Source organism: Gambusia affinis, linkage group LG03 (assembly GCF_019740435.1).
Source record: "Gambusia affinis linkage group LG03, SWU_Gaff_1.0, whole genome shotgun sequence".
Classification (NCBI taxonomy): Eukaryota; Metazoa; Chordata; class Actinopteri; order Cyprinodontiformes; family Poeciliidae; genus Gambusia; species Gambusia affinis.
Genome location: NC_057870.1, coordinates 29,533,177 through 29,546,294, shown reverse-complemented (window position 1 = coordinate 29,546,294; position 13,118 = coordinate 29,533,177). Strand labels below are relative to the sequence as shown.

Below are 13,118 nucleotides of genomic sequence, written 5' to 3'. Positions count from 1 at the left end.
ACAAAAGACTGGGAACGTAGTCGGTTCTACTCCCCTTTTTGTGCTCTTATTTTGTTGTTTTTGTTGACATACAGGTGTTGCATTTGGATGTTTTTATACCGAACTACATTAAATTTATTAAATGTTTATTTCCTGTACATCCATATAAAGTTTTAAAATATGCACCTTAAAAATTTAAATATCACCAAATATTTAGGATTTTCCCATTTCTTAAACTAAAACAAATGTGATTTATTAAAACATCTACAGCAAAAACACTACATCAAAAGGAGGACAGATTCTTGTCTTTTAAAATGATGTTTTCTTTAGGTTATTAAACACAGACATTTTCACCAGTCTATACTGGACAATAATAAACTAAAAATATTGTATTACACAAACGAAAAAGAATATCAAAACGTATGTACAGAATATTCTCATTGCTCGCTCGTTTGGCATGAATTTCTTCTTTAAGGCTGTGTAGCATGGAGTCGAGGGGTTTATGAAGCCTCTGTTGCTTTAGTAGCAGTTCTCAGATGGTCTGAATTTAGTCGTCAATTATTTTGACGACTAATCGGATTAAAAAATTTGACATTCTGCTGATTTATTTTTTTAAGCCTTTTTATACAAAATTAGAAATACATTAAATGATGCGAAGAACCAAATAATTCAACTTTTAAAATAAGAAAACAAACATTACCCTAACTCTAGCCCTAAAATGCATCTTTTAATGCTAATTTATTTTTGTACAGTTTTAGCTTAATTACTACTCTGAATAAGTTTTGTTCTGCAATTTGCCTTTTTTTTTCTTTTTGAGTCTGTACAATCCAGTAATTGATGGCTGATTTGGTTGACGAATATGTCAATAATCGATTAATCACGATTAATCAGATCGCTTCAGCCCTGGTCTGATTTGTTGGCTTTGATGCCTCTTGTCTTCCTTTCAATAATATAATAGAATATATACTCCATATATACTCCATATATATATTCCATAGGCTTTTGGGCTGACTGGTTTTCTGGATAATGAAGCTCAGTGACGCTCTGGTCTTTAAAGTTGATACCTTTGGCGATGTGACCAAGTCCTGCTGGAAAATTAAATCAACTTCTCCATAAAGTTTGTCAGCAAAAGGAAGCATAAAGTGCTTAAAAATTTCCTGTTGGGCAGCTGTGCTCACGTTCAACTCAACAAAACACAATAGACCCACACCCAGCAGATTCGCTCCAGAAATTATAGAAACTTCACTCTGGATGAATAAGAGAAAACAGCTGAACTTCTACAATTCATTAAAATTTTTATCTGTCCCTAACTTTTTGAAAGTACATTTTCTGTTGGTCTCCATGTAGGTTGTGCTGTAGGAAAAGCTCTGAATAACTCTCATTTTCTGTTAATAAGCTTAGTTTCTGTGTACTTCCACCAGCAATTGGATTACACCGGGAGCGAGTTTCATTACGCGCTGACAGAAACAATGCTGTGTGTTTTTTATGGATTTGTTCTGTAATGGTTTGGAGTGACATGGCCTTCTGGAGTACTGTGCAAAAAGCATGATGAACCGTCATGAATTAATATCTTTTTGTCACAAGTTAATGTCCAAAACCTCACAAGAAAAAGGATCTAGTTTGTGTGCGTAAAATCATATTCACTAAATAGCAGTGGTGTTTTTTTGGGGGTATTTATATTTTAAGGGTCCTGCTTGTACATTCTGCAAACTTGTAATATTTTTGTGTGATAAATGAATAGTTTTAACTGCCCTGGATACCCACACTTGATTCATATTTTTAGTTGCTGAGATGCTAAATCTCACGGAGTAGTTTCTGTTGAAGGAAGAGTCAGAAAAATGTCAGGAATTGTGTCCGAATGCCGTGTTCCTGATATTGTGTGGCTCTAATTAAGGCTATTGTAACAGTAATTTTAGTAATTTATTAATCTATTGATTATTCTGACTAATAATCAAATAAAAAATAGTCCTGTTCTAGATTAGCTACTTTGGCTAGTAAAAGAAATGTATGAAATAAAAAATGCTAGTGGTCAGTTCCTTTTTTTTTTAAGTGCAATAAGAGTCAAACATCACTTTTGGTCTCAAATGTGAGGAATAGAGGAAAAAAAAGTGTTTTAAGTGCAAAAAAAAAAATCAAGCTTATTTGCATAGAACATTTTAGCTACATGGCAGTTCAAGCATAAATACTTAAAGAGCCAACAGCTGTGAAAAGCAATAAGATGATACATTTTGTCAAGTATCATCAGTACTCATAAAATGTGTTGGTCACTGTTCCATTTAAACACCAGAAAAACAAATGAGAATTGAAACGTATCACATTAGCTTTTAAAAATTTAAAAGCAAACTTAAAATGAAGTGTTAAATCTACATTTTATGCTCAAGTATGAAAAAGCTTTTATATATATATATGTATTCATGATCTAGGTTTTACATCATCACTTTTCTTGATTAGCAAGTACCTGTCATGTCTGATGAATTGTGTTTCCTTGTACGTAAAACCAGCCACATTCTGCATTCTGATCTCTTCTTGCAGTGTTGGGCTAAGTTAATGTCTTTGGAGACCTGGAGGAAAAAATCTAACATAATTGAATTATCCTGTTTCTCTCTCTAACAGAGTGCACACATTTCAATGATCGATGCTCTCATGATGGCCTACACAGTCGAGATGATCAGCATCGAGAAAGTGGTGGCTTCTGTCAAGCGCTTTTCTACCTTCAGTGCCTCTAAGGAGCTGCCCTTTGACCTTGAGGACGCCATGATCTTCTGGATTAACAAGGTTCACCTCTCACTGATCTGCAAATAAGCTTGACTTGAAACTGTTTGCTTTAATTCGTTCCTATTGTTTTTATCTCCAAAGTGTGGTGCTAGAAAAGTTTGAAAACCTGCCTTGAAAATGCTTGAATTTTATTGTGGGGAAAGTGAACGAACTTGGTATTGCTTCATGTTTGATAGTCTGATGGGAAGAATGTTTAAATGTGTCAGACTATTAATTTCTCTCTACTTTAATTTTCACTAAAAACAAAACTATGAAAGCACTTCAGCTGGCGTGCTCTAAAGGAAATCTCATGTTTTCATTCTAGATGTCTTTACAGTATAGATTTGTATCAATATTTACAAGAACTGAAAAATTTTGAATTTATGACAATTACTTTCCCTTTGGGATCAATAAAGTATTTTTGAATTGCTTTGCAGCAATCACAAAGCTGTTTGAATATAAATACAGATTTAAAGTCACTTAATGCCAGGTGGGAAATTAAAATTTGATGATCTGCTTTCTTTCTGGGTATAAACATTAACATGTTTTGGTTTCTGTTGCAGGTGAACATGAAAATGAGGGAGATGACAGAAAGGGAACACAAAGTGAAGCATCACCCTCTGGAGTCGCCCAGCCACCAAAAGGTAACGCCATTCAGTGTGACTGTAGAGAATCTTATTAACTTTAAGAGGAAATTCTTCTCATTTCCGGATCAAACTGGGAAAATTTGAGGGTTGATTCAGGAAAGCAGCAACTTCCTTTGTTGGCTTTGGGAATGTCTCTTTGTATTGCCGTTTTTGCAGCTCCTTTTTCTCTACTCTGGAAGCAGATCTGATCCTTTTGCTTGTAACCTCTGACTTTTTATTCTCTCTGCTCCTGTTCTTCATATCTCCTTCCTCCTCCTCCTCCTCTTGACCCTGCAAACTGGATAGTCTCCCTCCAAATGGTATTGGAAGCTAGTCCCTGTAAGTTGGATGCCAGCCCCCGCCCATACACCTCTTTAATCCCCCCTTTTTGCACGCATAGTTTTGTGTTGATGTGCGCGCACACTCCACCATGGCTCATTTAAGCTCATTCAGTGGTGCCGTTTGTCACCAGTACTTCACCAATGGGGGAGAAAGGAGACTTCTTTTCCATTGTGGCTAACATGCCAAACAGGTGTATGGCATTCCAGCCTTTTAAGTGCTCTAAAGGTGCTTCCTTTGCTACGCATTGTCAGGCCATGTGGATTCTCTGTGCGTAAGTGTATGTGGTTATTTGCTTGTACAGTGAGAGTAAAGAGCAAAACCCATGCCCACACGTCTCCTTTGCTTTGCAGACCCATCCTTGGCTACCACCTCTCACTGATCTGCTTTGTCATTCTCCCACCAGACTCTTTCTCTCTCTCTCTCTGTCTCTTGTTCTCTCCTGCTTTCTCACACTAAGTAAAATGTGCCCACGGCTTCCTCTGACAGTGGTTCTGCTTTGTGTATGTCAGCCTGATGCCATGCCCGAGCTGGCCCACAGCATGCCGGAGCAGCCGGATCTCTATGAAGTGGTACAGTGCGCTGTTCTAGTTGGGAGAAGAATTATCTGTAGTGCTGTAAAAAATGTTTTCTCTCTCAGATTTATTCTGTAATATACGTTTTCCTTGTCCAAGTTTCTCTGGTCTGAAAACCGATTCCAAGACAGAAATATTGATTATTGTATCAATCATTTGAAAGATTAATTAATTAATTGGATAAATAAATTTTGCATATTCTGTAGAAAAAATGCAAATAAACAAGTAGTTCATTTCCATTTTAAAATGGGATTATTTTTTTTTTGCCTAAAATGCAATAACACAACATTCCTTTTGTGTGTCTTTGATTGATTATAGATTCACTGATTAACTTTTGCATTACCTGTGTTGTTCTTTCAGAAATTGCCCTTTTTTGAGTCTATTTTCCATTTAGTAATCTGCCTATTATTATATTAGTTGGTGATTATTTAAATAATCCATTAATCACAATTAATCCAATTAATTGTTTTAATGAAATATAACAAGAAATATAAGAAAATAAGAAATATAAAATGCGGTTTTAAAATGGGGGCGGAGGGAATCTACCCAAACCAGCTTTGATTGTTTGTTCTTTTTCAGAAATGAGTTTTACGCCAGATGTAACGGGATTCACACCTTACGAAGAGTTTCACTTTCATTTTTCCCAAAGTCTTATGGGCACCATCCGGTTGGGGTTTTCTCAAATGTGAAACAGACCTCTGGGTTCTTTTAGGTCTTCTGGTGGATTCAGTTTTTTTTGCCTTATTACATCACAAACACTGACTTTAATTTAAGCAAACAAGGCCTTCAGTGCTTTAGACGTACTGGGTTATTTTGTCAATTCCTGGACAAGTTCATGATCTGTCCTTGGATAGTTTTGGTAGAGGAACGCCTCCTCAGATCCTTCACCACTTCCACTTTTATTCTATTTTTGTGCTACAGTTTCCTACGTGTGTTTTAGTTGGTTTGGATCACCTTCCCCTCCATTAATAAGTTAAATCATCATTAACTGCATTTTGTATTTTCTTGGTTTGGCTTTCCCTAATCTTGCTCAGTGTGAAACATGTTGCAAAGCATTTTTACAGCACTACCTTCAGAGCCTTTAGTTTGGTTGTTAGCCTCTCTTATGACCTTTAGTACGTCCTTTAGTTTCATGAAGTGGCCTCAAAAAGACCCAGACTTAGACGTTGGTTAATGCTTTAATCGTGTGTGTGTGTGTGTGTGTTTAGGTATGTTTATGTTGTACTGAATGTGAGATGTGTTAGAATAAATCTTTTTTTCTTTATACTTTGTGTTATTTGTGTTCTCATAGTATTGTCTTTAAATGCATATATTTTTTACATTTAAGGGTTTGATGTAGTGCACTTATTTCAGTTTTCTTTAAAAAGCATTATTCATATTTTAGCTAATACCGATTTTAACTTTTTTAAAATAGTTTTAAAAGTTACTATATAAAGTGACGGTCATTAACTTGGCAACTGTGGTGTGACTGTTGTTAACATGAATTATATGAATAAATGTGTCATAGCTTTGACTTATCTGTGCTGTGGAACAACTCTGCCTTTGAAATTGGGAACATATTCATTATCCATTTTGTTTACAAGTTGCGGTGCTTAATCCTCACACAGATGGTTTTTCCTGACATGATGAGGTTCTTTGTAATAGCAGATGAGAAATGAGGTGTAATTCAGAGTGCCACCATAATATTTATTGAGAATATCACCACTGATTAATTTTGCTGAGGTATTTAAATTTTTAATTTCAGTGGAATCAACAGGGTTTTTATGGGTGCTGCTTGAATTTCAATTAGGTGTTTTCAAGGTTCAGAAAGCGCTTAATTTCTGCATAAAGTCCTTCAAAGCGCTTGATATTCTTTCTGCACAGTTTTGTAAGAAAGGGCAACTTCTGATTAAAATCCTAAATTTGTAAAGCGCGAGTAATGGTTCAAACCAGATCGACTTTCAGTGCTGAATATGCTTGCTTCCTCTTAAGTGGGCCACTGATTATCCCAGTTTCCATCCCAGTCAGCTGCTTCATGCAGTGTAGTTTAACTGGGTTTCATCTCTGGCCATCTGCTTCTAAACACCAGAGAGAGGTTGATTCCTCTACTCTGCTGTTCATGCTGCAACTCCAACACCTTCACCTCCATCTCCTCACAGTAAACCGTCTTCAGGGTTCTCCCCACTGGAATTGATTTATTGTACAATTTGATGTTTTCAGTCAGCAGCAGGCCTGTCACGATAACAAATTTTGCTGGATGACAAACTGTCCCAGAATTTATTAGGATAAACGATAATATTTCTATATAATTTTTCAAGTAAAGCAACGCAAGAACACATTCTCAAAAATCAATAGACTTTCAGTTCAAATTAATATTTAATGCTGGAAATGGAAGACATTTTAAATATTCAAAATAAGTAAACAAACAAAAAAATATACATATTGAAATCTCTGTAAAAATAAATAAAAAATTGACCTTCAGACTGAGACCAAAGTACCAGACTGAAGACTTTTGTCATCCAGCTTTTGGTAGAAAGAGAAAAAAAAAAAAGATAATTCATGCAAATGGAAATAATTGACCTTATTTTAATTATAATGCAATTAATTGATTTACTGTTTATTGTAACAGGCCTAGTCAGCAGTGTAATGTTTTCAAAATACACCAATAAACTGATCAGATGAAGGGTAATAAAGTAAATCCCCCACTCTATCAAAGTCCTGGGGGGAACCTTGACCTGCTGCTTTCATTAGTTTGAGCATTAACTGAAGGAGAACCTTCCAAGGTTAATGTGCTTTGAAGAACACATTTCAGTTTTAATTGGAAAATTGATTTATAGCTGGGGAACTGTGTTGTTGCTTTAGGGATGTTTCATGATGACATTCTTATCCTCATGAAACCCCGATGGTCTCCCCCTGCTGGTTAGGTCCGGTATCGTCGAGAGCACGCATCAGGTCGCCAGCTGCCCTTCTTCACGCTGCTGGAAGACCTCATGAGGGATGTTTGTGATGGAGCCGCGCTGCTCGCCGTGGTCCACTACTACTGCCCTGATATCATGAAGCTTGAGGGTGAGATATAATTCATTCACACACTTTTACCCTCTCAAAATCTCAAGCAACATCTTACTAATTATAAGTTGCCGTCAAGGAATTTGTTTCTGAGAACGACAATAAACTTCCTCTGAATAAACACTTATGGAAGCTTGAAATTCTTGAATTTCAACAAGGTGTTTTCAAGGTTTGGAAAGTGTTTAACCTCTGTATTGATGCCATGAAAGTTCTTGAAATTGTACCAGAACTGTTTTGTAATAGAGTTGTAATTATGGCTGACTTGTTAAATTTTGTTGGACAATTTATTGTCCAAGAAGTTATTGTGATACACAATTACATTGTTGTTTTGAAACCATTTTCAAAAGTAATGGCATAATAAAGAAGTAACATTCTCAAAGCTCAATAAACTTTAAATTCTAATGAACATTTAACACTGGAACTAGAAAACATTTTAAATATTCAAAATAAATAAAACAAACAAAATGAATTAGTAGGTCTCTCTAAACAAAATTGGGCTTGTTGAGACCAATGTTTAAACTATTTCTAATATTTGGCTTAACTGGTTGAAAAAGAGAAATGATAAATCATGCAAATGGAAATTATTGAGCTTGTTTTAATTCATTTATTGCTTTTTGCAACAGGCTGTAGATGTAATTAACTTAGGAGAAAAGACTAGTTACAGAAAGTAAAGGGATTATTTATATTATGCTTTGGTATTTTATTTCAGCAGAAAAGTCATTTACCTTAACACAAATCAATTTATTCAATGCGATGAATATTATTCCTAATGGATCAATGAGTTATTAATCTGTGTTTGAAATAAACATTAATGCATAATTTATATGTTAATTATTGATATTTATTTAGTAAAATTTTTGTTCTCAGACCAATCAGGTGTGTAAGATTTTCAAAACAAATTTTTTTAGATTTTAGTTTATTAATAACAATAATGTCATATAATAGTGAATTAAAACTTTTATTTTTTAGTTTTTATCTTCAAGGTGTGGTGCTGGAAAAATGGGAAAACTTACCTTGAAAATGCTTGAAAAGTGATTTATTTTAACAGTGGGAGAATGTGCAAACCCTGTGAATGTAGCATGAATGTGTGTTAAACTATTTTTGTTTTTCGCACACGGCTCACAGTTCCTCTCCTCTCAGCGTGACATTTATAGTCATCCGGTCACTGAGCTGCATCCCGATCTGACCCTTTCTCTGCCTGTCTGATCAGATATTTGCCTGAAGGAAGTCCCTTCCATCGCTGATAGTCTGTACAACATCCAGCTGCTGAGAGAATTTGCCAGTGAATATCTGAATAAAAGCTGCTATCTGACAATGGAGGACATGCTCTATTCACCGCTTGTTCTCAAGGTAACCACATCTGACATATTTTAGTTACTCGACTTGTACTGCTGTTGTTAAATGTCACCACTTCTATCCATTCAAGCATTTGTGATGTTTTTCTAACTCTGTCTGCAGCACAATGTTATGGTGTTCATTGCTGAGCTGTTCTGGTGGTTTGAGACGGTCAAGCCAGAGTTCGTCCAGCCCAGAGACCTTCAAGAGTTTAAAGATGGTAAGCATCACAACAAACAAAACCCAAAGTGCATTGTTAGTTGGTTCTTGACTTTTTTCCAAAGTTATTAAGAGCCACTCTGGCCACTTGCAGTCATGCAGGTTGCAGACTGCTGTAATTTGTTTCCTTTATTTTTCATTTAGCTCGAGCCATAGCTCATCCCAAGAGTGCCCGCCCATCAGTGCCCATCTCCAACGCCACCAAGCGCAGCTTTCTGACTAGTCCTGGCGTGGCAGATAACCAGAGCAACCCCGAAGTCTGTAACAGGTACTTCCTGCACCCCGAAGGCTCTGACCCTCTGTAAGTCTTTTCTCGTCTTGTTTACATGCCCTTCACCTCCTTCTTTAGCAGCTGCAGTAAATTCAAACATGGGTATATATGTAGTGGTGTCTGGTGTTCCTTCTCATGTGAATCTTTGTCATGGTTGTCTAAACTCATTCCAACTGTGTATTTTCTCTGTTGTCTTAAAATATAATGTGAGGCATTTAGGGCTGCAACTAATGATTATTCTGACGATAAATCAGAAAAAAAAAGCACATTCTGCAGATTTTTCATTTTATTATATTACTCTGTATATAAAACAATGCAGTTCATTTTTTGAAAAGGAAAATAAACATTTTATTGAATAAAATGCTATAAAATTGCATTCCTTCAGTGTTCTGGTGGATGCATCCTTTTTAGCAAAGGATGCATCTGCAACCAAAATATTTATAACGTGAAAAGCTTGATTTTACATCAGTACAGTGTAGAGCAAAAATTTGTTACAGAATTCTGTTACAGAAGTTGTACTAAGTGAAGCTAAACGAAGTCATTTGAGAAGTTCTGGCAAAATGTATATATTACTTTTACATTTTTGATTTAATTACGACTCTGAAGATGTTGCTTTTCATCAAATAATTTTTTTTTAATGTATGTGTACTCCAGTTAACAATTAATCAATTCCTAAATTGCTAGTAATTTCAATCACTATTACCGTTTCAGCCCTAGAAGCTTTACATTATATTGAAAAGTACTGTTGTTTTTTTGTCTGCTTTTTACACTAAGGGTTTCTTAGAGACTTCTCACTGCGTTTGTTTTGTTTGCTCTGAAGGCGGTCTGAAGGCGGTCCGGCCTTCAGTCCCTCTCATCCACTGCTTCCTCTTAGACAGAGGCAACAAAAGCAGCAAGGGGACGACGGTGGAGGTAAATATAAGTCTTCACATCTCTTGGGCATGAAGGTTCTGGTTAATTTTCTTCATTTTTATTTTTTCCCTCCGTAGGCTTGAGAAACCGTTCGAACTCTCTCAGTCAGATGGACGGACAACAACTCAGAGGCTCTGCTGCAGCGTGGCCTGACAAAAGGCAGAGGTACATGGAAAAAAAACCACACTTTTTTATTTAATCAAAGTTGTGTTTACAGTGGCTGCCTTTAAACTTTAACACATTTTGTTAATACAACCACAAACGTGTTTTTTTATTGGGATTTTATTTGATCACAAATTAGTGCATAGCTTTAAAGTGCAAAGAAACTTGTTGACAACTTTGCAAATTTGCAAACTTCCTTTCTGTCCTAATCTGACCACAAAAGTCGAAAAATGATAAACTGTACAGCATTCATATTCAAAAATACTTAATTGATCCGAAGGAATATTAAATCATAAAAACACATTTCCTTTTTTTTTAGACCCCTGTCCACACTGAGCCCCTTCATGCTACATTCAGCCACTGACAGCGACGCTGACATTGCCTCTGGCGACAGCGTGAGTCTGGCTCGCTCCATTAGCAAGGACAGCCTGGCGTCCAACGTCACCAACGTCACTCCTAAACATCAGACCGCCGTCCACCAGTCGTCCCTCGCTGCCATGCGAAGAGTCAACGGCCACAACCTACTGAGTCACGTCAATATGGAGGACGGGGAAGAAACTCTAGCTGACGCTACTGTCATCCCAAAACAATCCGATGGGTCTGCGGCGTCTGCCACAGTCATACCCAAACCTTCCTCCGACTCCACGCCTGCCGCTGACGGCTTTTACCTTGAACCACTGATGCCTGCCGTTCTGAAAACGGCTAAAGAGAAATCTGTATGTCTGAACAAAGAGGAGGAGAGCGGGGAGGGGCCCCGCTCGGCAGGTAGGGGTTCCTTACGCCGTGGAGATGGGTCTTCAGCAGCCGTTCGCAGAAAAGCTCCCTCTGATCTCAACCAGACGTTTCCCGCTCCAGGCGAAGAGGAACGCTTAGCGGATAAGCGGCAGCAGACGGATTTCAGACCGGTCATAACCAGCAGTTTGAACTATTCCTCCACAGAGCCAGCCGAAGGTTTCTACCTTCACTCGGACTCTGATGAGCCAAAGTGCGTCCACGGTCCGGAGGCAGAGCTGGAGGACCTGGATGAGGAGGAGGAGGATCTGGACGAAGCTCTGACCACTAAAGACTCAAGGAAAGGTTACAGTGAAGCAGACGAAGAGGAGTCAGCCAAGCTCCAGGAGGACATGAATGTCAAAGAGCACGAAGACAAAGACTTTAATGGCGGCAGCGGCCGCTCCAGCCCCTGCCTCAGCACACACTCCCAAGCTAGCAGCATGGCCAGCGGCAGCGTGCGCATGACCTCCTTCGCTGAGCGAAAAGCACAGCAACAGCGCTTCGGCAGCAGCCACGACTTGCGCTCCAGCGCCTCCAGCTCCCAGAGGACGACCCCGGACGGGTCAGAGAGCAGCGGACCCCTGCCGTCGTCTTGGAGACTGAAGAGAGATCAGAGCCCCTCCTCCCCCTTGGGGGGTTGCAATCGTCCAGGTGATGGCAGCACCAATGTGCTGGCGTCTGAAATCGTTCAGCTCCGGATGCAGCTGGAAGAGAAGCGGCGTGCTATCGAGCACCAGAAGAAGAAGATGGAAGTGCTGGCGGCGAGGCAGAGACAGAAGTTGGGGAAAGCAGCGTTTCTGCACATTGTTAAGAAAGGAGGTGGACGGAGCGACACGCTGCCCAGCTCACTCAAAGCTGACATCTCTAAAGACGATCTCAACGGGGAAAAGGGACCCTTAAGCAAAGACGATATGTGTGTTGACACTCTACGGGGGGAGAAAGAGGCAGAGGGGACGGGTGCCTTAGAAGTGGACAAGAAGGGGAACGGCGGGAGCTTTTATCTCGACGAGGAACTGGACCTGAACGAGTGCAGCCGCTCCATCGAGCTGCTGAACGAAGCCATCGGCAGCATCCAGCAGCAGATGATGCAGCTGTCGCTGCAGCAGGAGATGCTGATGAAACAGAATGTGCAATCCCCACCCGGCGCAGCACCGCCTCCTCCACACACAGGAGACAAAAACGGTGACTCGAAGGCGGGAGGCTTTCACTTCGTGGAGCACCTTTCTGGGACAGGCAACGCTCCCACCAGGAAGCCGCCCAAGCTGAGCTCAGGCCGGAGCTCCAGGTCCAAGCCGTCCGAGCTGAAGCTAGCGAAGGAGCAGAGTCGACCGGCCTCCAGGGCTCTCACTCCGTCCCAGGCCGGGTCAGAAACATTACCAAACCCACGGCAGTTATCTGGGGGCAGGTCCCCCAGAGGCGATCGAAACCCCACCGCCGCAGAGATGATGGACCGACCGGGATCTGGGCATGTCAGAAGCGCCACCTTCCGCCTTCACGATGAGGCCAACATGCGCCTGCCAACCCGCGTCGACCTAGCATGCGTGCCTGCATCGGAGCCATTTGGCAAATCTGGGTCCAGCACGCAGGTAGAGGGCGACGTCAGTTCCTCAGAGAAGGAGGGAGTCCTGTCAGAAGAGGCGCAGCGAAGCAAAACCCACCTGATTGAGGTGGATCTGTCCGAGCTGAAGGCCCCAGAGGAAGAGGAGGGTGTTGAGGACGGAGCGACAGAAGAGGGCGACGGAGAGCAGAAGTCGGTCATGGGCTTCTTCTTCAAGGTAATCCTTCTTTCATGTCATGTCATGTTTGTTTGTTTGTTTGTTTTCTGATTATGATTTTATGAGTTGAAGTAAGGCTGGACAAAATGGCTGAGAAATCTATCATGATATAAAGTTTCATATCTGTTATCAGTAACTGTCTATCGATAATTAAGTAGGTTTTTTTGTCTTTAAATATTTGAAATGCTGCCAAACAGGTGATGTGATCTTTTGATCTTGTTTATCATTTTTAACCAGTTATGATTCACAGTGGTGAAACTTTAAACTGCTGCTGTGCCAGTTACTTAGCAGGTTGTTGCTCGGTAACCAAATACCAAGTGAGTTCGTTGACTTTGCTTAGCTGTCATCGAGA

At 39.6% G+C, this 13,118-nt stretch overlaps 1 protein-coding gene across 5 annotated transcripts in view; it reads left to right on the top strand.

Moving 5' to 3' along the window:
• Positions 1–13,118, top strand: part of camsap1b (calmodulin regulated spectrin-associated protein 1b) — a 28,794-nt gene that overhangs the window by 10,645 nt on the left and 5,031 nt on the right. For 2 of the 5 annotated variants that reach the window (XM_044112036.1, XM_044112037.1), the window contains exons 4-13: positions 2,593–2,754; positions 3,297–3,377; positions 3,666–3,698; positions 7,177–7,318; positions 8,529–8,668; positions 8,777–8,873; positions 9,017–9,173; positions 9,964–10,055; positions 10,133–10,220; positions 10,537–12,766. In XM_044112036.1, the coding sequence (XP_043967971.1) occupies positions 2,593–2,754; positions 3,297–3,377; positions 3,666–3,698; positions 7,177–7,318; positions 8,529–8,668; positions 8,777–8,873; positions 9,017–9,173; positions 9,964–10,055; positions 10,133–10,220; positions 10,537–12,766 (3,222 nt within the window). The remainder of the gene's footprint in view (positions 1–2,592; positions 2,755–3,296; positions 3,378–3,665; positions 3,699–7,176; positions 7,319–8,528; positions 8,669–8,776; positions 8,874–9,016; positions 9,174–9,963; positions 10,056–10,132; positions 10,221–10,536; positions 12,767–13,118) is intronic. The other 3 variants (XM_044112039.1, XM_044112041.1, XM_044112040.1) reach the window with 3 other exon arrangements.